The sequence below is a fragment of the Gekko japonicus genome, unplaced genomic scaffold, assembly GCF_001447785.1.
Source record: "Gekko japonicus isolate JY-2015 unplaced genomic scaffold, Gekko_japonicus_V1.1 scaffold38, whole genome shotgun sequence".
In the NCBI taxonomy this organism is placed as follows: domain Eukaryota; kingdom Metazoa; phylum Chordata; class Lepidosauria; order Squamata; family Gekkonidae; genus Gekko; species Gekko japonicus.
The window spans coordinates 958,989-983,518 of NW_015170276.1; the positions used below are offsets into that span (position 1 = coordinate 958,989).

Sequence of the window (24,530 nt, forward strand, 5' to 3'; positions counted from 1 at the left end):
CGCTGGCGGGAGCCGCGGTCGCCCGGGCCGAGATTGGGGGGGCAAGGCGGGCGACAGAAGGCCGATGCCTCCGTCGCCCGGCCCTCTACAGAATCCACCCCCCAAACCTCCAGGTATTTCCCTCCTTAGAGCTGGCAACCCTACATTCCCCTCAGTGCCTGTTGGTAGGCAACTAAGCTTGGTCCTGTCACCTACTTTGGCCTTTGGGAGAAAACACATTGGGGCCAGTCCTGATAGGGTTGCCAACTCCAGATGGGAAATTCCTGGAGATTTGAGGGATGGAGCCTGAAGAGGGTGAGGTTTGAGGAGGGGTGGGACCTCAGACAGGTACACTGCCATAGACTCCACCCTCCAAACCAGTCAGTCCCACATAGGGAACCATTGTTGCCAATCTCCAGGTGAGGGCTGGAGAGCACTCAGTATTACAACTGTTCTGCAGAAGGGAGGGCAGAAGTCAGCTGAAGTCAAAGGGGCAGATAATGGTAGGTTGGTGGCTAGCTGGGAAGGAGATGGGGTTGCCAACTACATGCTGACAAATTCCTGGGGATTTGAGGGGTGGAGCCTGGAGAGGGTGGGGTTTGCAGAGGGGTGGGACCTCAGACAGGTAGAATGCCATAGACTCCACCCTCCAAACCAGCCATTTTGTCCTGGGTAACAATTGCTGCCAATCTCCAGGTGAGGGCTACAGATCACTCACAATTACAACTGCTCTTCAGGTAGCAGAGATCAGTTCCTCTGGAGAAAACAGTGGACTCTGTCATTATACCCTGCTGAGGTCACCACAGCAAATTGACACTGTTTGCCCAAAGCCAGAGCACTGCCCCAGAGCCTCTTTCTAGATCCCGTTGTATTGCTTTCACAACGGGCTTTACTGCTAGTAAACTTTATAAAGGACACAGACAAATGCAATTAACTTTCACATGACTTTCTTACTGGAAAAGACTGGATCATAAAGGCATGAACACAGTGAAAAGGGGGAGGGAACCCAGTTGCACCCAGGAGAGTCCTGGGATAAGGAGCCCAACAAAACACACACAGCATAAGGAGTCCAACAGAATATGCACACACTAGCAAGGCATACAAAAGCTCATACCTTGAACAAAACTATGTTGGTCTCAAAGGTGCCTGGTATTTCTGCTGTGCGATTGAGGTAGCCCAGCAAAGCAAGCTCTCCCTTGTTTCTTCCCTCCCTCCCTTCAGAGAGGAGCCTCAGCCAGTGGAAGGAAAGAAAGGCAGCCTGGCCAGGAAGTGAGCTCTGGCTGGTTCCCTCTCCCCCTGGGAGGAGGAGGGCAAGGGAGCCTCAGCCAGTGCTTTACCAGACTCTCTCAATTGCACAGGAGAGGCTTGTCTATCTATTTCTCATATGCAACTGAGAGAATCTGGTTATTTAAGCTGTGATGTAGCAGCAGCAGCAGAACTGGAAAAGGAAGCAGGAAACAGCCAGGGCCTTGTGGGCTGGATTGCAGCCCTCCAAGGCCCTGATCCAGCCCCTGGGCCATATGTTTGACATCCCTGCATTCGATCTTTTTTTAAAAAAGATACCAATACTGCTTTTAAATGAGTTGAGATTGTTTGCAGTGCTCTCCTCTTTTTAAAATAGGGTTGCAAGCACAGCAGTGCTATCAGAATCAGCTTGAAGGTCTTAGGGATCTTGGTGAAACCACCTTCAGCGAGCTTACATATACAGACATACAAGTGGGGACCTGCAAGACTCACAGAGGGGGACCCCTTCTCTTCCCCCTTGCTGAACCTGATACAGCCCTAGGGCTCTCCAGCAGCCACTGTCCAGTGCAGCCCCTGGGCTGCTTTGCTATTGCCATGGCCATCACTGGGTCCGCCACAGCTCCCAGGCTCCACCGCACTGAGGTAAGAAGGAAGGAGTGTTCTCTGTATGTCCTCAGAGTATGACACTTTGGGGGAGATTTAAACCCCCCCATGTTTTGTTTTGTTTTAATTTTCAGATTTTTCTGCAAACCTGGGGAGTGCTGAAAAATCTGCTTAGCCTCTGTGTGGCACAAATCCATAGATCTAGCTATCTGGAAATGGGGGCTACAGGTGGCTAATAGTATACAGATGAAGTCACCCCCAGACTGTACTAGCACAGCTTCAAGGACTGCAAAGACAATATACTCGGCTCTTCCCTTTGGACATCCCCTCCCAGCAATGATGAAAATACTAGCTGGGTACCTGTATTTGTCTGTAGCGGCAAACTAAAACAGGCATCCAATGGCACTACAGAGACTAGCAATATTTTATTCCAGCATAAGCTGTCTTTTGTTGGACTCTGTTTTCATCTCAACAAAAACTTAAAAGAGTCCTGGAGGCTTCTGTGACTTTGCAGAAGCCTCTAGAGGTTAATCTCCCACTTTCTGTGGGGATAGGCAACCTCCTACAGCAATCTGTTTCATCAGGAAAATAAAACAGTGACATCCTTCTGCCACCCATTAAAGGCAAAGAGAGGTGTGTTTCATCAGCACTAGTAGTGCTGCCAGGGCAGGGCTTCGGGATGGAAGTCCAGTCCCTTGACTAGGCCAAAAGCAGGATGAAGCTTCACATATGATGCATACAGTGCTATCTAAAGGGGAGGGGTTGTCATAAAACATCCTTGGAGGAACAGGAGGAAAAAACTGGGTATGTGAAGGCACTTACAACCAGCAACTTGTTACATTTTATACTGAAGTTCATGGCTAAATATATGTCAGAAAAGCAGTGAAACAGACATAGGGGTTCCTGCATAGTGGGGGTGAGGACTCCACAGGTATGTACGAAAGTACTACTTGATTTACAAATATGACATGATTCCCCAAAAACTGTCCTATAATTGCTGAGGGCAGCTGAGAATCAGTTAAAGGGGTGGGGGGAAACTGGAGAAAGGGAAATTAACCAATTCAGGCTGTTCGTCTCTATAGACCCCTCCATTTGCCTTATTGGCAATCTAAGCACTCCTTGTCTTGTTTTTGGATACCGAATACAAGCAAAGTTATTGCTGCTTCCTGAAGCAAAACCTCCAATGACTAATTCACTGAAGTGACTACTTTGAGGAATATATTTTAAACAAGTTTAAACAATTGTTTTCTGTCAACACACATCTTTCCACACCCATAATCTCACCACTTAATTTCATAATTTATAGAGGATTATCTTTCCTTCCTTCATTTTGCACAAGAAGGTTGACATTTTTATAAAAAGATTGTAGGAACCACTACAAAGGCAAGAACACAGTAGAAAGGATATGGATTATGCATCTCCCAAATTCAGCACGGGCATCTCCAGGCAAAAAAGTCTGTTACTGTAGTAATTAAAGATTGAATCTTTAAACAGCCTTAAGCCAGTTATGTCAACTTGAAGTCCAATTTACAAGACAAGCAAATGGGTATTTGAGAACTTTGTTACTGCTTCTGTCTTTTTTAAACATTTAATAATTCCTATGAACATCAATTTGTATATCAATTAAAACTTTTATAGTATTGCTAAGGAAATTCTAACATTTGCAAGGAAAAGTCCAACATCCTCAACGAGCACCTGGTTATACACCCATTTCACCAATCTTCCTCAGGAGTTATCCTATTAAGTTGAAGGGGGCCGGTTAACTTCTTTTTTTGCTTCCTTCAAATAGTTACAGCTTAACTTCTTTTTTACTTTCTTCAAATTATTGCAGCTTAACTTCTTTTTTAATTTCCTTAAATTATCTTCCAGTTCCCTTTCAAGTGTTTGAATTAGGAGGAAGCTAGTTAATTAATTTCTAATAGTAGCAACCAGTTCTCTTTTTTTTTATCTGGCTAGAAGCCTTCTTTTTTCAAATTGGCTGGCAAATGCTCTCTATCTCACATTGCTGGCTCAATTGCTCTCTAGTAGTTTATAGGAGTAACATTTCAGTCTTCTTTCCTCACCATTGCAGAATAACACAGCTTTCTCCTACAAGTAATTCTTCTCACCCTATGATAAATCAGCTTCAGCACTTCTTTAAGTTACAAGTGGCCCAACATTTCCTCACCCTTACAATATTGCAATGAAATAATGAAACAAGACAATTGGCAGAGGTTGTACAGAACTTATTAGAAACAGTTGTTAGCCAGTTTCAAATAAGCCTCTAAAAGTATCTATGGAACACAATCAGTGTATCTCCCAGAGATCTTCATAAAAGAAGCTGTCATTCTAGTGGTAAGACAAAGCAGGGATTGCCAACCTTTCTTTCAGAGCTACTTCTAAGTAATGAGAAATATCCAAACCTACCCTCCCCCCCAAAAAATGTTAACAAGTTCTGTTCTAGCAGCAGCACATAGACTAGGAAGAACACCAGACATGAAGCTTTCCAGTGAGCAGCACAAAAAATGAAATAAAAGCTTTTTTAAAAGTCTAGAGCAGATCTTTCTGCAATCTTTTCCTGCATCCTCTAGACTACACAATCCGCCCCCACAGGAGACAGCCCCGGCATGCCTCCTGGGGGCCACATTTGCCTCCTCGTGAGGAGGAACAAGGAAAGGCAGGCTGTGGTGCAGCCTCAGCTCCAAGAGGGGGAGCAAAGCTTGCGCAGCCTTAAAGGCTTGCTCCGCTTTCTCCCCTTTCAGTAGCTCGCCTCATGCTCGGCCCACCCACCCACTCTGTATGTAGTGTAAGCAGAGGTCATTTCGGGGGGGAACGCAGGGGAACACAGTTCCCCCGGGTGAGGTGCAGGGGGCGGGGCACATGATGAAGCCCCGCCCCCTGCTTCCGGCTGCCCCGCTTCCAGCCCTCATTCAGCCAGGAGGAGGCAGGAGAAGAGGAAGGGTAAGTTGCTTCCTCCCTGCCTCTCCCCACCCCTGCCTGGGGCCAGGGAGGGCCTTGGCGGGGCTTCCTCGCACTCCCGCTGGCCTTGCAGGTCCACCGCCAGGCCCCTGATGTCAGGGGGTGTGGCATATGCTAATGAGTTATGCTAATGAGTTCCCCTAGCTCTTTTTCTACGAAATGACCCCTGAGTTTAAGCATAGGTTGGTTGCCTATTCCAGCACAAAAGCAAGTGGACTTCAACCCAATTTCAATTCTGGGTGGTTATGCACCAGATATTGGCTGAAGAACAGTTGCCAGCTCAAGAGTCTAGAACTCATTCTTTTAGAATTGGGGCAGCCTCTACGGCACTCAGACTGGGTTTGTCTCAGAAAGCAATTCAGCACATTGGTAGATGGTGGTTTAGGTCCTTTAAGTCATATATTCAATGAATAACACTCTTGTCTTTTACAAGGTCTGGCATATCAAGGAGAATGGATCAAGGATGCTGGTGATGGGCCATTCCACAGTCTTCTAGGCAAACAAGAGAGCCACTGCCTCTGAAGCTGGGATGCAATTAGGCCTTTATCCATGGGTCTGCACGGAATGTTGCGGAGCCAGCTTCTGCCCTCTCTCTACCAGGTTCTGAGAGAGAGCAGTCATCCCAATATCCTGGTCCTGCACCTGAGCAAGAACGACCTGGGGTGGGCAAAGGGAATGGCCTTGACCTAGAGAGTACACAGGGATATTGCCAGGTTAAAGGATCTTTTAACTTGATTGCCTTAGTATGGTCTGATTTTTTTACAAACTAGTTTGGAGAGGAACTCTGAAATCAACCCACATTGAATGGGCAAGGGCAAAGGTGAATAAAGTTATCCACCCTGTTCTTAGGATGGGTGTGTATGTATATCACACAATTACATCAAATATGATATGCTGCACCTGTGTAGAGGTGATGGCATGCATATTTCTACTGAAGGACACTATGCCTATTTAGGGCTGTTATAGTCAGCAGGAGGGCAAGGGCTGCTAAGGTAGGCTAACCTCCTTGTTTGGTAGGGATCAGGCGGGCTGATGATGAGAGGTAGGGATTATCAGCAAGCACCCTGAGATATCTGATATGGTGAAAGGAGTATCCAGAACAATGAGTGCGTCAGGGAAGGAGCTGTGCGTCAGGGAAGGCTGTGTGCAGTGTTCCCTCTAAGCTGAGTTAGTGAGAGCTAGCTCACAGTTTTTTAGCCTCCGGCTCACACATTTTTGTCTTGGCTCAAGAAGGGATAGCTCCAGAGCAAACTAATTTATTCAGTAGTCGAATCACTTGCTCACAACTTTATGCCAGTAGCTCACAAAGTAGAATTTTTGCTCACAAGACTGCACAGCTTAGAGGGAACATTGGCTGTGCGTCAGGGAAGGCGCAGCCCTCGGTCCTGAGCAACATCTTTCCAAACCTGGTAGTGGCTGTGCGGCACATCAGGTGAGGGGTATGAGGTTGGGCACCTCTCAGCACAGGATCCTGGCTGTGTTTGAAGTCAGTGTGGGCCTGCTAGAAAAGGCAGCTGCGAACAGGCTGCCTTAGCACAACCCGCCCATTTAAATATGTTAGCATATTTAAATATTATGCAGATCAGTTTATTTAAATAAATTAGTTAAACCCAAGCTGTTGTTTTGTATCTTCTTTAGATGGGTGCATGGGGCAAATCTTGCGTCAGAACTGAAAATCCGTATGGATATTACAGCCGACTATTAAAGACAAGAACAAATAATTTGCTCATAAATCTTCCTTGAACATGTTAAGTTATGAAAAAGGAAGAGTAGCCTATACTCAAAAATATACACTGCTGATAAAACAGAGTTTTAAGAAGTAAATCAATTCCCTTAACAGTTGGATTTGTGTGCCTGAACTACAAAACACCTACTTGAGATTTTACAGAACAGTAAGCAATGTGTGTACAGAACACATTCAGTGTGAAATACTATCAGATTCAAGAGTTCTGCTCAAACTGTTTCAGGGTGTGTGTTTTTTTTTAAATCAGACATTTTAGTACATGCAGGTTTAAGATCTAAAACATCTTTTGAATTCTTGTTCTCTGGTAATGTCAAAGGTGTTACTGCATGGTTGTATTCTTGGCTAATTACTACGGACAGTAGTCCATTGAGCTATACTCGACAGTAGTCCATTGAGCTATACTCGAAAAGGGGGAAAGGATTTGCAAATTATGGTCAAAGAAGAGGAATAGGGTTGGCTTTGGGAAAGAGCTGCTTCTAGACTACTGTCAACTAGTCTTAAAGAAAACATGTATAAATTACTTCTCCAATAGTTGTTGTTGTTCAGTCGCACAGTCGAGTCCGACTCTTCGCGACCCCATGGACGAGCTCTCTCCAGGCCTTCCGGTCTTCTGCCGTCCTCTGAAGTTGGCTCAACTTCATGTTCGTTGCATCGATGACACTGTCTAACCATCTCATCCTTTGCCGTCCCCGTCTTCTTTGACCTTCAATCTTTCCAAGCATCAGGGTCTTCTCCAGTGAGTGCTCCCTTCTCATTTGGTGGCCAAAGTATTTGAGCTTCAGTTTCATTATCTGGCCTTCCAGGGAACAGTCAGGGTTGATTTCTTTGAGGATTGACTGATTTGTTCTTCTTGCAGTCCAAGGGACTCTCAAGAGTCTCCTCCAGCACCATAGTTCAAAAGAATCTATTCTTCGGCGCTCGGCCTTCCTTATAGTCCAGCTCTCGCAGCCATACATGACTACTGGGAATACCATTGCTTTGACCATGCGGACTTTTGTTGGCAGGGTGATGTCTCTACTTTTTATCATGCTGTTTAGGTTCGCCATCGCTTTCCTCCCAAGGAGCAGGCGTCTTTTAATTTCATGGCTGCAGTCACAGTCTGCGGTGATCTGGGATCCCAGGAACGTGAAGTCTGATGTTATCTGCAGGTCGTCTTGAAGAAACAGGCTCTGAAGAACTGCTCTTCCAAAAGCAGCATCAGTTTTAGCACAGTGCATCACCACCAGGAACTTCTCAAAGGCTGAAGTCAGTGAACCAATAGCAGACCTGCAGAGATATGTCACCAAGTATCTGGAGAAAGTGGCAGAATCAGGAGCCATAATGACCCTTTCACAGTACTAGCTTGCTTGATACGTTCGCATCAAACTTTAAAGCCAGGCATCTTTCCCGGCATTTGAAAGACATGTTTGCACTCACTGGAGAAAACCCTGATGCTGGGAAAGATTGAAGGTCAAAGAAGACGGGGACGGCAAAGGATGAGATGGTTAGACAGTGTCATAAGACTTTGAATAGCTCAGCTGGAATACCATCACCTCCACTAGCTTTGTTGTTAGTAATGCTTTCTAAGGCCCATTTAACTTCACATTCCAGGATGTCTGGCTCGAGGTCAGTGATTATACCGTCGTGGTTGTCAAGGACATCGAGGTCTTTCTTGTATAGTTCTTCTGTGTATTCTTGCCATCTTTTCCTAATCTCTTCTGCTTCTGTTAGGTCCCTACCGTTTTTGTCCTTTATCATGGCCAGCTTTGCATGGAACGCTCCCTTGATTTCTCCAATTTTCTTGAAGAGATCTCTAGTCCTTCCCATTCTATTGTTTTCTTCTATTACTTTGCACTGTTCATTCAGGAAGGCCTCCTTATCTCTCCTTGCTGTTCTCTGGAAATCTGCGTTCAGTTGGGTAAATCTTTCCTTTTCGCCTTTGCCTTTCGCTTTCCTTCTTTCCTCTGCTATTTGTAAAGCCTCATCAGAAAGCCATTTTGCTTTCTTGCATTTCTTTTTCTTTGGTATGGTGGTGATTGCTGCCTCCTGTACAATGTCACGAACCTCCGTCCATAGTTCTTCAGGCACTCTATCTATCAAATCCAGACCCTTGAATCTATTCTTCACCTCTACTGTATATTCATCAGGGATGCGATCTAGGTCAAACCTGAATGGCCTCGTGGTTTTCCCAATTTTCTTCAGTTTAAGTCTGAATTTTGCAATGAGTAGCTCATGATCTGAACCACAGTCAGCTCCAGGTCTTGTTTTTACTGACTGGATAGAGCTTCTCCATCTTTGACTGCAAATTATATAGTCAATCTGATTTCGGTGTTGCCCATCTGGTGATGTCCATGTGTAGAGTCGCCTCTTAGGTTGTTGGAAAAGGGTGTTCGCTATGACCAGTGTGTTCTCTTGACAAAACTCTGTTAACCTTTGCCCTGCTTCATTTTGCTTTCCAAGGCCAAACTTGTCTGTTATTCCAGTTACCTTTTGACTTCCTACTTTAGCATTCCAGTCCCCTATGATGATGAGGACATCATTTTTTGGTGTTAGTTCTAGGAGGTGTTGTAGGTCTTCATAGAACCGGTCCACTTCAGCCTCTTCTGCATCAGTGGTTGGGGCATAGACTTGGATTACTGTGATGTTGAATGGTTTGCCTTGGAATCGGACAGAAATCATTCTGTCATTTTTGAGATTGTATCCCAGTACTGCCTTTTGCACTCTCTTGTTGACTATAAAGGCCACACCATTTTTTCTACGAGATTCCTGGCCACAGTAGTAGATATAATGGTCTTCTGAGTTAAATTCGCCCATTCCTGTCCACTTTAGTTCACTGATTCCTAGGATATCGATGTTCAGTCTTGCCATCTCATTTTTGACCACGTCAAGCTTACCTTGATTCATAGATCTTACATTCCAGGTTCCTATGCAGTATTGTTCTTTGCAGCATCGGACTTTCCTTTCACCATCAGACACATCCACAACTGAGCGTCCTTTCGGCTTTGGCCCAGCCGCTTCACTCTTTCTGGGGTTACTTGTACTTGTCCTCTGCTCTTCCTCAGTAGCATATTGGACACCTTCCGACCTGAGGGGCTCATCTTCCGGCGTCATATCTTTTAGCCTTTTGATACTGTCCATGGGGTTTTCTTGGCAAACATACTGGAGTGGGTTGCCATTTCCTTCTCCAGGTGGATCACGCTTGGTCTGAGTTCTCTGCTGTGGCCTGTCCGTCTTGGGTGGCCCTTCACGGCATAGCCCACAGCTTCATTGAACTGCGCAAGCCCCCTCGCCACGACAAGGCAGTGATCCCATAAATTAACCCTTATATATAGTACAACCAGGGGTCATTTCCTGCCAGAGCGTGCCGAAACAGCGCTCCGGCAATAAGGAGCCCAGGGGTGGCCCCCCCTGCCTTTTGAGGCCCGCCTGCCAAGGCAGACAAGCCAGAAAAGGCCTGCAGAACCCCCCCCCCGCCACCTGGGGGGAGTTAAATGCCTTTCTTTCCTTCCCCAGAGAAAGAAAGAAAGGCATTTTAAACATGCCTGGGTTCCCTGCCCAATCATCTCCCTGCTGCAGGGCACCTGGAGAAGATCGGGCAGGAAACCCAGGCATGTCTGCCTGCCTGCCCTTCTCTTCCCTTCTCCAGCCAGCCCGCCCGCCGTGGCAAGTTGGCTGGGGAGGTGAAGGGGAGGCAGGCAGATATGCTCCATTTTTTCCCTGAGCCTCTCCACTTTTGTGGAGAAACTGGGGGAAGTGAGGGGGATTTAAATGCCTGGGTTCCCTGCCCGATCTTCTCTAGGTGCCCCAAATGCATGGGTTTGCTGCACGATCTCGAGAAGATCAGGCAGGGAACCCAGGCATGCTTGCATGCCTGCCCTTTGTCAGGGGGTGTGACATATGCAAATGAGCTATGCAAATGAGCACCTGCACCTCTTTTTCTACTAAATGAACGCTGAGTAAAACAGAGGATTAAGTGCTGGAGATGTAATAGTTCCTCTGCAGATGTGTTCCATGTTTTCTGGTCTTGCTCTATGATTCAGACATTTTGGAACAGTATGGTTAGTTATGTTAGTGAAATGCTGGGTGGAAACATACCTTTCTAACCAATATTAATGTTTCTGGGTTTTTCTGGGTTTTTTTTGAAAGGTTATGTAGACAATTCAGATTTGGAATTAGTATTAAGTTTATTTACAGCTGCAGGAACAGTTATTGCAATAAACTGGAAAAAGCCAGAATCACCAACTTTCAATGAGTAGTTTAACAAGATTCGGCTTATTGCACTATTATCTAAATTAACATACTATCAAAGGGCTAGTAGGAGTAACTCTATGGAACCTGATTTATTTATTAAATATTGGACATTATTCATTTTTAAATGAAGATATATATGATAAGATATACCAATTTGCTTATTATGATTCCTTATAAAAGTACTGGGGAATTTGTTTTGTGTATAGATTTATATGCATGAGTATGTATATTGAGTGTCTGTTTGTACTGAGCTTTTGGAAAAAGAATTAGCCATTTGCAGCATTAGTGCAGGAGGGACAGGGCAGAGTTAGAAAAAGGGAGTTAGAAAAAGGGAGTTAGAAAAAGTTAACTGCATGTTGTGCTCGCTTCGGCAGCACATAGACAAAAAATAAAATAAAATTGGACCTGCATGTTATTTGGAGGGACCTTAACTCTTAATATATTTCTAGCATTTACTTATTAGGCATATCAAGATATACACACAGTATAAAAACAACTACATGTGGTTATGTGCACCAGGAACACAACTTACCAGCACTGTGTGCATTCCAGTGTAAATTCTGCTGAGGCCTACCAGTGTTGAAAATACAAAGGCTCCCATCAGTCCTAGCTCAAAGTGGTACTGCAAAAATAAGAGGGGGAAAACTAACAGCCAGCATTTATAGTAACCACACATGTCTAGTGCCTACCTGATTTATCAATGGCTAGTCTACATATGATTCAGAATTCGGTCAATTCTGGAGTAACAGAAGTTGTGCGAATCAGCTCCCCAAACAGCCTAGACTGACAAATCTTTTAGAGATGCAGTCACATTTTCATTAGAACTCAATTACCTGCAAGGATTTTAAAAAATCAGCTTTACAGCTGGAACTGACACCCAGCAATGCAAGAATTTAAAATTTACACTGCATTTACAAACCTACACTTTTCACATTCACACTGAACAAACAAAGCTGCCTTATATTTAATGTCCATTGGTCTAATGAAGTCACATCATCTATTACTTAGTCTTTCCGCTCCCCCCAAAATGGATATGTCACGTATTAAGCTTGGGATGTTCTGCATGCAAAGCAGATTTTCTGTCTGAACTACAGCCCCTCCCCAAGGACAGACATCCTTAAGAAGTAGATACAATGAGTGGAGATGGTATTCTTCCTTAGCTCTATTTGAAACACTGCTATTATGGTGCTATTTATTCAAGTAAATATCTGCTATCAGACATTCTACAGTAGAGAAAATCTGGTCTGCAATTGACATTAAATAAGTAAACAGGGAAATAAACAGAAGTGGACGCTGAAGAACTTCAAATGAATCCCTTCCAAGGTAAATGACTAGGTAACAGAATACCAAATAAAATTCAGTATACCAAGTGATAGACATGCTATAAATATGCATAAATAAGACCTGACAGTGAAATGTTTCTGAAAAAGCCAGACTCATGAAAGGGCAAATTCAATTGGAGGCAACTATTTGGAAAGAGGAGGAGGAGGAGATTGGATTTATACCCCGCCCTTCACTTGGAGTCTCAGAGCGGCTTACAAACTCCTTTCCCTTCCCCTCCCCACAACAGACATCCTGTGAGGTGGGTGGGGCTGAGAGAACTCTGACACAAACTGCTCTTTTCCAAGGACAGCTGTGCCAGAGCTTGTGACTGACCCAAGGTCACATCAGCAGGTGCAAGTGGAGGTGGGGAATCAAACCCGGTTCTCCCAGATTAGAGTCCGCACACTTAACCACTACACCAAAGAGATTACAAATCAAGCTACAAGCATCCCAATGCTATTATATAAATAGGAGTTAGTTTTTTTAGCACAGGCCCAATTTGTCTTCAAGCAACTGGAAAAGTGGAAACAAGTAGGACAAAGACATCTGAGTTACGCTGCACGGACAGCTTCTGCCCCACTACCGTGAAGCAGTATCAGCTGAGAAGTTTGTGTGACGGGGTAGGGAAGGAAGAACACACTAGGCCTCAGTTCCTAGCCACAATAGCAGGGTTAGACTTCTGTTTCTGTTTGTCTGGATGGATCAGAAGGTTCCCACCTTATATATGTTCATGGTCGCAATAACAAAAGTAAATGAGATAGTTGTTGATGCCATTGCATGTGTGGATGGCATTCCATATTCTGCGATTGCTCTTTTTTCAAGCTTCACAACAGGCGGTGAACAAGGACGAGGCCACTTTAGTAGGTCCTTTGTGACTTGACCAATGTACATAACCACCTGGAAAAAACAAAATATTTTAGAGGACTGGCTAAAAAGAAAACATCAAAAGCAAGATAACTTTCTTCATTCACATTAGACCCTGTGGCACTTCCAAATCGAGTTCCCCATTGGGAACTCACAGCTGGTGTAGGGCTGCAAGCCCCAATGGCAATCATGTGGTATATGTAACATGTAGTTTGGATCTAAGGTTCACATAATTGCCTACTTTTAATTTCAAAACTTTTTCTACCTTTTCATTCTCTTGCCTTCCCAAAGTAAAAAAGCCATAGTGCTTCAAGCTGCCTTCCACCAACTTCTTTTTTAAAATAAAATATTTACAAAACTCTATGAAGGTATAAAGAACAGGAGACATGGCATCATGCCAAGAAAAACTACTACTGTTGGCTACAATCTACAAGCAACTCCCCCTGGAACAGTCTCACTTAAGCACTAGCGAAATCCAGTAATATGTACCCTGAAACTAGGGAGCATCGCTTAAGGATTGCAGCCTTTGCCTTTAAACACTTGCAAGAACTACTTATTTCAGAAGAGCAACGACTTCCGGTCTGCGATGCGATGATCTCGGACAGCGACGGGGGTACGCCATTTAGCTGCCAAAGCTTTTGGTCTGTGAGGAGGTCACCAAGAGGATCTTTGACTCCTAGGGACCCCACTGAGTTTTCCTAGAGGGAGACTCAGGCAGGGAGCTGAAGTCGGAGTACAGCCGTGAGTGACTCATGATCAAAACCGAATTGCTCTGATACAAGGACCAGAAGAGCAGTTCAAAGACAGCTTTGAATCCATGTTGGAGATGACCGGGCAAGGTTCCTACCTACCTTAAAAGTCAACGGCATTTGTAAGCTAAGAACTGACCCTTTTGTGTTGTATTTTCCTCTTCTTCCTTATTTTTGGGAAGTTAGCCCTTAATTGTCTGAGAAGTCAAGGGCGAGGAGCAAGGAGGGTGGTGGCTAATTTCTGCCTTGGATAAGCGGCTGGGAAAAGTGCCCGATTACTCTTATTCAGGCACTGAAAAGATCCTTGACAGGGCGAGTAATGTTTATACATTCTTGTTCCACCCAAAACTCTCTTTTTTGTTAAGAACTGGGAGCACTTATGGACTAAAACGTATTCCTGGGAGACATTCTCGGAAGTACCATAATTGGTCAAAAGGATCTTTCAGCCCCGATTATTTTGAACGCAGATTTGGACGGACCGTGTCTGCTTACTACATACTTAAAGGGGCATTCTCTTCCTCTCGGGCTTCGAGTCTAACAAGAAATAACTAGATAGATACCGGGAGACAAAGCTTCTTTTTTGTGCTTGTTATGGACTGGCAAGAAGTGGTGAAGACATCCAAGCTGTTGTTCTTCCTTTTTGGAAATAAATAGCCTGGAATATCTTAACCCAATATTAGGAGCGCAGAAGAAAAGAAGAGGAAGCTGTATTATTATTTATTTCTTCCTTTTCTTCTTTTTTTTCTGTTTGCTGTTTTTTTCTCTCTTTTATTTTTTCCTCCATCTGTGCTCTGTCCTCCTCTTTCTTCTCTTTAAGTGCACTGCCTTTTTCTGTTTCACTATAAAGCTTCTAAGGAATTGCTTATAATTTAAATCATTGTTATTTATTTGGTTGGGATATAATAAGGAAATTAATTAGAGTTAGTATTTATAACATATATATCTACCCACTTTTTGGAATTAGTAATTGTGGTAAAAGGCTAGAATAGTTGCAAAAAGGTTGTGATAGTAACAGAGTGTTAGGTTAGTTCTTATAAGTTAGTAAAGGTAGGTAGTTAAGAAATGCTAAGTCCGCTAGATAGCTAGATAACAGATAGGTAATATAAGATAGTTACAAGTATGTGATAGGTTAGGCTAAGAAAATAAAAAAATTAAAAAGAGAAAGAAATTGGTTAAGATTGTTAAGCACCTAAAATGGCGAGTGGCTCAAGGAAACTTTCATTGACATCACCAGGGCAACCTAAGTTGGTGCAGGTCAACTTAAAGGACCTGGAAAATCTAATTCAGGAGATGGTGTCTGTTGCAGTAAGTCAAGCGATTGAAGCAGTCTTATCAACAGCTCTACCTTCTGCAGTAAATTTAGTGGGAAAAGCACTTGAACCAATTCAAACGAAGCTAGATAGTCTTACACAGCAATTAGCAGTGCAAACGGAAGAAATTAAAAAACAGGCCTTGGAAAACAAACAAGATATTGCAGGTTTAATTACTTCTATGGGAAGATTAGAATATAAATCTGAAGATATGGAACAAAAAAATCAAACATTAAATACAAGACAAGAAGAGACAGAAGACACCCTGATAAAAATGGAAATAGACCAAGCAACCTACACTCTAAGGTTCCAAAATATACTGGAAAAGAAAGATGAAGACGCCAAACAAGATATGGCACAAATTCTAGCAGAGTTTATTGAAGCAGAAAATTCAAAAGAACTATACAATGATATTGAAAAGGCATTTAGAATTAATTCGGTGTATGCAAAAAGAAATAAATTACCTAGGGAGATGCACGTCAAATTTTACAAGAAACATTGGTGTGAAAAGATTTTAAAAGCTTCAAATGAAAAACTTTTATGTCTGCAACAAATAGAAATTAGAATACTGAAGGATGTCCCTTGGAGGGTGAGGGGGAAAAGACACAAAAATACAAAGTTGGTGAAGTTGTAAAGAAAAATGAAATATCCTATAGAAGGTTGCTGCCATTTATGTTCAATGGTAAAAGACAGAAAATTAACTCAATCTTTAAATTGGAAGCATTTCTCAAAACATACGGAGAAGAATTAAAATTCTATGATGAAGATATGATTGAGACCGAGGAAGAAAAAGAGGAGGATAATCAAGAACCAGGTTCTTCAAATAAGATAAAAAACACTAAAAAGGCAGGCATAAAGGTTAAATGGTTCCACTACAAGTACTTACGAGACTTCAATGGAGAACAATAACTGAGAAGCAGAAAGAAACGAAAGATGGAGAGCAGTAAATTAAAATTAATTTCAATAAATGTAAACAGCCTTAATGGCCCCAAAAAAGAAGACATTTTTTCACCAATTAAAAAAATGAAGATGGACATTGTTTGCCTGCAAGAGACACATATTAAACAATCAGAGCAAAAAAATTTGGACAATAAAAAGCTTGGCAAAATTTTCACCTCAGCAGAAAAGCAGAAAAAGAAAAAAGGTCTTGCAACCTATGTTAAAGAATTCATTCACCCAGAACTGATTTATGATTTGGGAGATGGAAGGATTTTGTTAGTTCAAATTCAGAGACAATCTAAAATGATGCTGATTGCTAATATATATGCCCCAAACCAAGAGCAAGAATTTTTTTTGAACTATTGAGGAACATTATAAGACAGCAAACCTTTGAGGAGCTCTGTGTAGTCGGGGATAAAATGCCGTCTTCGATAGGGCAATGGGTAGGAAAAAACAAGTAGTGAAACAAAAGCAGGGAACCGAATTACCTAATGCTTTCTTAAAAATAATTGATGAACTGAATCTGATAGATGCTGGGAGGACCAGAAATCATAAAAAAATGAGATTTTACTTTTTACTCAGCAAGACACAAATCATGGTCGAGGCTAGATATGCCATGGATAACTGCGACATTGATAAACAATTTATTGGAAGTGGAGATTTTACCTGCGACATATGCAGAACACAACCCACTATTGCTTATTTTTCAAGATACGTCCAAAAGAGTTAGATGGTTATTTATACACATGACTCTTCAAGAATGAAAAATTTGTAAAGGAAACCAAAAAAGAGTTCCAAGCATTTTTTTCAACGTAATATAGAGGTGGATATCAAAGTGGATATAATATGTGATACGTTTAAGGCATTTGCAAGGGGAATATTTATTCGTCAAAATGCATGGCTGAAGAAACAAAACAACCAAAAATTTATTAAGTGGACTGAAAATCAAATTAAGGAGCAGGAGGAAACGATTAAAAGACAAATCCCATTAGAACAGTTAAGGCTAAAAATAAAAAAAAAATACATCATCAAATGAATTGCCTCCTGACCCAGGAAATTAAAAAAAAAAATCACCTACACAAAGCAATTTTTTTTAAAGAATGTGAACAAACTGTTAAGATGGCTGGCTTATAGACTAAGACAAGAAAAGGAGAAAAGATTTATAAAAATTTTGAGAGATGTTCAGGGAGTAGAAAAATATGTATTGAAAGACTTGAAAAAGATCTCAGAAAAAAATTGTGAAAACTTATATGAAAAGCAAGATGTTAACCAAGAAAAAATTATTATTTTCAAAAATAATACAAATATAAAAAAACTCATTGAAACTCAAAGCAAAACCCTAAATGAGCCAATATCGATTTTTGAAATATCTGAGGCAATTAAAAAGAAAAGAAATGGAAAACAGACCAGATGGAATATCAGCGGAGTTTGGTCAAGTTTTTGAAGAACAGTTAATATTGCCATTTAAATGTACACTTCAAAATATCAGCTATAAGGAAAACATACCGCAGTCTTGAAATGAGGCACTAATTTCTCTCTTACACAAACAAGATACAGATGAGAAGGAAATCAAAAACTATCACCCAATTTCTCTACCAAATGTAGACTATAAACTATATGCATCTATTTTAGCCACCCGACTCAAACAAGTCCTTGGGCAGATTATTCACCAGGACCAGGCTGGATTTCTACCCAGAAGACAAGAAATAATTTAAGGGTTATTTTGAATGTCCTGAAATATTTCGAAGTCCATCCAGGGAAACAGTTGGCACTGGTATTTCTAGATGCTGAGAAAGTATTCAATAACATCAATTGGGACTTTATGTTAAAATAATTATCAGCATCACAGTGTGGAAAGACCTTTATTATGATGGTTAGAGCCATATACAATAAACAGCAAGCTAGAATCATGATAAATGGGGATTTAAAACAAAAAAATTATATTTACAAGGGACCTCGCCAAGGTTGCCCTTTGTTGCCAGTACTTTTTATTTTTACTTTGGAAATTCTGTGTTAAACAATAAGAAATGATGTTCAAATTAAGGGTTTGAAAATAAAAGGAGAAGAATTTAAAATACTAACCTTTGCAGATGACCTAGTATTTATACTCCAAGAACCGTCACAGTCTATGACACACTTGTTAAACTTAATGCAAGAATATGGGCAACTAGCAGGACTCAAGATTAATTCTAAGAAAACAAAAATAATGACAAAAAATTGTAATCAAGACCAAAATCTACGTTTACAAAAGCTATCAGGTTTTGAAGTTCAGAAGAGGATAAAATACCTAGGAGTAAATATCACAAATAGATATAGCTCGCTTTTACAAGATAATTATTCAAAACTCCTGTTTGAAATTTAAAAAGACTTAGAAAAATGAAAAGATTTGCAACTCTCCCTTTTGGGAAGGATTGCAGTGCTTAAAATGAATATTTTACCAAGAGCATTGTTTTTGTTTCAAACTATACCTATACTTAAAATTCAAACCTTTCTTTAAAGAGTTAGAAACCTCACCTGAAAATTTATCTGGCAACAAAAAAGACCGAAAAACAAGTTAAAAGCACTCCAAGATAGGAAAGACTAATGAGGCTTTGCTGTCCTGCATTGGTGCCTATACTACCAGGCTGCAACTTTATCTTGGATTAGAGAGTGGATTACTTTACAAAATTCAAGATTGCTGAAATTAGAGGGTCATGACTTGCTACTGGGTTGGCATGCCTTTCTGTGGTACGACAAGCAAGATACGCATACATACTTTAAGCAGCATATGCTTACGGATGCCCTATTGAAAACATGGGGAGAGATTAAAAGATCTTTCTATATAAAAACTCCAAAATGGGTAGCCCCACTGAAAGCATTTACTAATCCCAATTTAATTTCAAAAAATCTAATGGGAAGATATGAAGATTTATTAGATTCCAAGAATAATTTGAAAACACAGGAAATGTTGCAATAACAAGAAATATTTCTAACATGGTGGGAAAGAATTCAACTAGAATCCAGATATGCCAAAGATAGGCATAAGGGCTTTTATGAAAAACAAATAGAACTAGACAAATCCTTACTTAACACAGAAGATAAATTTATAAAAAAGTTATATATGGTTCTATTAGATTTTAAGATGCAAGATGAAATAGTTAAGGTCCCTATGATTTCCTGGGCAAAAATTCTAGGATACAATGTTGACAGACAAATGGACTAGAGTGTGGAAAATTAACATAAAATACACTAAAGCAGTATCTCCTAAAGAAAACTTTTACAAGATGTTTTACAGATAGTATTTGACTCCTGATAGACTGGCCAACTATTACCCTAATATGTCTAACCTATGTTGGAAGTGTAATGAAAAAGTTGGTTCTTTCTATCATATTTGGTGGACATGTGATAAGACTAAAAAAAATTGGGTTATGGTCCATGGAATGTTACAGCAGATATTAGGGGTTAGACCACCTTTTAAACCAGAAATGTTTTTGTTAAATGTAATTTCTGATTTATTTAAGAAGCTAGAATGTTACATGATTACTCATATAGTAACCGCTTCCAGAATTTTATTTGCTAGTAAGTGGAAAAAAGAAGATATACTTACAAAAGAAGAATTAATCTACAAATTAATGGAAATAGCTGAAATGGACAATTTGACTATATTGCTTCAAGGAAGAAGAGACAACATATTTAAGAGCATTTGGTCAAGATTCTGTGACTGGTTAAAGAAAAATACCTAATTTTGATTATAAATCTAAAAACAGGAGTAGTCTTTGTAATAACTTTACTGCCAAAAAATGAGGAAAATTGTATAAACATTTGGAAGGATGGTGGGATGGAAACCTTTTTATGTGTGGATGTTTGTAGGTGTGTATATTTGTATATGGGATTTTGTTTGTTGCTTTGTCGATGTCATTCTGTTTAATTAAAAAAAGAGAAGACCAACAATTTCTTTGATTGCCACAAAAAACATGCTGCACTGATCAATAGTGTCTGTAGTAATTTGGGCACTACTTAGATCACAAGGTTAAGATTATAGCAAAGGCTGAGTCTTTTATCATTGGTTCACATCTGCAGATTTTTTGGGGAACAGATGTTTTTGCCATTGGAAGTTAACACAAAACTGGCATCGTGTCTACAAAGTGGGAAAAATGGCCCTGCTACAGTTGTATGTAGTTGGCGGTGACATCAGGGATGATTCAATTCTCCTTTATATGGGTGAACAAGAGTTCAATAGCTGAACTAACAAGTGAGGATTTGGTTCTAGAGGCTTTTGCAGTTTTCTAGGTGGAAGTCTAGAAATGACTACATTACAGGACTGGCAGCCGGGAGGGAGAGCATTTTATTTTGTTACACAATCCATTTACAGCTGGCATTCTAATTCTCCCTCCAATACATTTCAGCTTTGGTTTTCTGCCAGGTTTTATATAAGGATATTTTCACATCCTGACCCCTGCAAACCACTTTCAAAGATACTCCCCTGGAAGGAAAAGTGTACCATTTTAATTTGCGGGAAAGTTGCTGGAAAGACAATAAATCAGTGGTTGTACCCCTACTTTCTTTTCCAGCAACCGGTATGCAGGTCTCCAGTATGCAGGTCTCCAGCCTATTTAGGACTTCAAAGGTCAGAACTGGCATTTTGAACTGTGCCTGGAAACAGATTGGAAGTCAGTATAAATGAGCCCTACAGTCCACTCCAGCCAACATCCAGGCTGCAGTGTTCTGCAACAACTGTTTCGGAACACTTTTCAGGGACAGCCCCCATCTAAACCTAGAAGCAGAAAGCCTCAGATTTTACTATAATAAACAGGCATTCACTTTTGGCAAAATACTGATTGTTGTTGTTGTTCAGTCGTACAGTCGAGGCCGACTGTTCGCGACCCCATGGCCCAGCTCCCGCCAGGCCTTCCTGTCTTCCGCCGGCCTCTGAAGTTGGCTCAATTTCATGTTCGTTGCATCGGTGACACTGTCTAACCATCTCATCCTTTGCCGTCCCCATCTTCTTTGACCTTCAATCTTTCCCAGCATCAGGGTCTTCTCCTGTGAGTGCTCCCTTCTCATTTGGTGGCCAAAGTAGTTGAGCTTCAGTTTCATTATCTGGCCTGCCAGGGAACAGTCAGGGTTGATTTCTTTTAGGATTGACTAATTTGTTCTTCTTGCAGCCCAAGGGACTCTCAAGAGTCTTCTCCAGCACCATAGTTCAAAAGAATCTATTCTTCGGCGCTCGGCCTTCGTTATAGTCCAACTCTCGCAGCCATACATGACTACTGGGAATACCATTGTTTTGACCATGCAGACTTTTGTTGGCAGGGTGATGTCTCTACTTTTTATCATGCTGTTTAGGTTCACCATCGCTTTCCTCCCCAGGAGCAGGCGTCTTTTAATTTCATGACTGCTGTCACAGTCTGCGGTGATCTGGGATCTCAGGAACGTGAAATATGTCACTACTCCCACGACTTCCCCTTCTATTTGCCGAGGAGTGATGGGGCCGGATGCCATGATCTTAGTTTTTTTGATGTTGAGCTTCAAGCCCACTTTTGCGCTCTCCTCTTTTACCCTGAGCAAGAGGCTGTTTAGGTCATCTTCACTTCCTGCCATCAGAGCGGTATCGTCTGCATATCTGAGGTTGTTGATCTTTTCCCCAGCAATCTTAAATCCCGCTTGTGATTCATCCAGGCCAGCATTTCACATGATGTACTCTGCATATACATTAAATAAGCAAGGCGACAATATACATCCTTGTTGTACTCCTTTTCCTATGCTAAACCAATCAGTTGTTCCATATCTGGTTCTAACTGTCACTTCTTGGCCCTTATACAGGTTTCTCAAGAGACATGTGAGGTGGTCTGGTACTCCCATCTCTTTAAGGACCTGCCATAGTTTGTTGTGATCCACACAGTCAAAGGCTTTAGCATAGTCAATGAAGCAGAAGTAGATATTTTTCTGGTACTCTCTTGCTTTCTCCATAATCCAGCGAATGTTGGAAATTTGATCTCTAGTTCCTCTACCTCTTCGAAACCCAGCTTGTACTTCTGGTAGTTCTCTATCCACGTACTGTTGAAGCCTAGCTTGTAGGATCTTGAGCATAACCTTGCTAGCGTGTGATATGAGTGCAATTGTGCGATAGTTTGAACATTCCTTGGCATTGCCCTTCTTTGGGATTGGAATGTATACTGATCTTTTCCAATCCTGTGGCCACTGTTGCGTTATCCAAATTTGCTGGCAAATGGAGTGCAGAACTTTAACAGCATCATCTTCTAAGACTTTGAATAGCTCAGCTGGAATACCATCACCTCCACTAGCTTTGTTGTTAGCAATGCTTTCTAAGGCCCATTTAACTTCACATTCCAGGATGTCTGGCTCGAGGTCAGTGATTATACCGTCGTGGTTGTCAAGGACATCGAGGTCTTTCTTGTATAGTTCTTCTGTGTATTCTTGCCATCTTTTCCTAATCTCTTCTGCTTCTGTTAGGTCCCTACCGTTTTTGTCCTTTATCATGGCCAGCTTTGCATGGAACGCTCCCTTGATTTCTCCAATTTTCTTGAAGAGATCTCTAGTCCTTCCCATTCTATTGTTTTCTTCTATTACTTTGCACTGTTCATTCAGGAAGGCCTCCTTATCTCTCCTTGCTGTTCTCTGGAAATCTGCGTTCAGTTGGGTAAATCTTTCCTTTTCGCCTTTGCCTTTCGCTTTCCTTCTTTCCTCTGCTATTTGTAAAGCCTCATCAGAAAGCCACTTTGCTTTCTTACATTTCTTTTTCTTTGGGATGGTGGTGATTGCTGCCTCCTGTACGATGTCACGAACCTCTGTCCATAGTTCTTCAGGCACTCTATCTATCAAATCCAGACCCTTGAATCTATTCTTCACCTCTACTGTATATTCATCAGGGATGCGATCTAGGTCAAACCTGAATGGCCTCGTGGTTTTCCCGATGTTCTTCAGTTTAAGTCTGAATTTTGCAATGAGTAGCTCAGGATCTGAACCACAGTCAGCTCCAAGTCTTGTTTTTACTGACTGGATAGAGCTTCTCCATCTTTGACTGCAAATTATATAGTCAATCTGATTTCGGTGTTGCCCATCTGGTGATGTCCATGTGTAGAGTCGCCTCTTAGGTTGTTGGAAAAGGGTGTTCGCTATGACCAGTGTGTTCTCTTGACAAAACTCTGTTAACCTTTGCCCTGCTTCACTTTGCTTTCCAAGGCCAAACTTGTCTGTTATTCCAATTACCTTTTGACTTCCTACCTGTGTTAAATATTTCCAGCCCACTAAACATAAAAAGATCACTTAAAGAATGGCTACCATTTCTCCTAGAGAAACTCCTTTATGGACTCAGAACTATTTCTTAAAGTGATTCATCAGGAAAAATGTTTGTTTCCATGTCTGCTCTAATAAAGATCTATTATCTGGAAATAGGGTTTGCTGCAACAAACCACATAAAGAACTCCCCCCACTCCAACAGTTTCCATAACTCAATTAGCCCTTCTGAGTAACATCCTGTGCATTCCAGCAGAGGTAACTACTATATACATACACTAAACAGTAGAAGGACTTGCTAATACAGATATGAATGTGAAGCACAAGAATGAAGACACAGGTAAAGAGATTTTCACTACCACCACTCTGTTTCTGTTCAGCCATTATGGATGTTTAAGAACCCTGAAAAATATAATGAGCTACATTTGTTAGGGATAGGGAACCAGTGCAGTGAGTATTAGAACTAATATTGGCAAATCGGAATTTTAACACAAGCACATGCACGTATACATGATCCACTTTCAATCATTTGGTGGTACAGTCCTCCCGTGAGACATTTCAGTCTTCACAAGGCAAAGTGCTTACCTGAAAGCTTGAGTGGAGGCTTTTCAGAAATGTTGGTTCAGGCTTTAGGCCTAGTAAAATCACAGAAGACCACTCTCTGGGAACTTTATGATTTTACAGTTTCAGAGAGTTAAGAGATGGGTGTTAGACATAGGTACAAGTGAAATCATTAGGGCCTAGAAGCTTCAAGGCCAGAGGACCAAGAGGGAATTTTGCCTCCAATGTCCATCTCATTCGCACAAGGAACCCTGGATGGGGGAAGATGGCTTGCTTAATTGTGCCTATTTGCAGTTGCAGGGTATGAGATCACATGTCCAGCAACACACCTGATTGGTCAGATCCAGGCCTCATTTCCTGCCGGAGCACAGCGGAGCAACACTCCGGCAGTAAGGAGCCCAGGGGGCAGGCACATGGTGCAAGCCCTGCCCCCTGCTCCCAGCAGCCCTCAGTCAGGTCACCAGGAGCAACAAGAAGAAAGGTAAGTTCCAGAGGCCACTGCCCACCTTTCCCCGCTCGCCTGAGGCCGACGGGCAGGGAAAGGCCTCTAGAGGCCCCCACCTGCCTTTCCCTGCTCGCCTGCCAAGGTGGACAGGCAGAGAAAGGCCTCTAGAGGCCACTGCCCACCTTTCCCCACTCGTCCACTGAGATGGGTGGGCAGGGAAAGGCCTCTAGAGGCCCCCGCCTGCCTTTCCCCGCTCGTCGGTCGAAGCGGGTGGGCAGGGAAAAGCCTGGAGAGCCCCCCCTGCCTCCCCCCCTTTCTCTTCCCAACAGCTCTTTGCCCTCTTT

General features: G+C 42.0%; 1 protein-coding gene across 1 annotated transcript in view; it reads right to left on the bottom strand.

Moving 5' to 3' along the window:
- SGPP2 (sphingosine-1-phosphate phosphatase 2) overlaps positions 1-24,530 on the bottom strand; it is a 42,944-nt gene that overhangs the window by 3,429 nt on the left and 14,985 nt on the right. Inside the window, exons 3-4 of the mRNA XM_015417637.1 lie at positions 12,800-12,979; positions 11,292-11,381 (exon numbers count right to left, since the gene is read on the bottom strand). Coding sequence (XP_015273123.1) covers positions 11,292-11,381; positions 12,800-12,979 — 270 coding nt within the window. The remainder of the gene's footprint in view (positions 1-11,291; positions 11,382-12,799; positions 12,980-24,530) is intronic.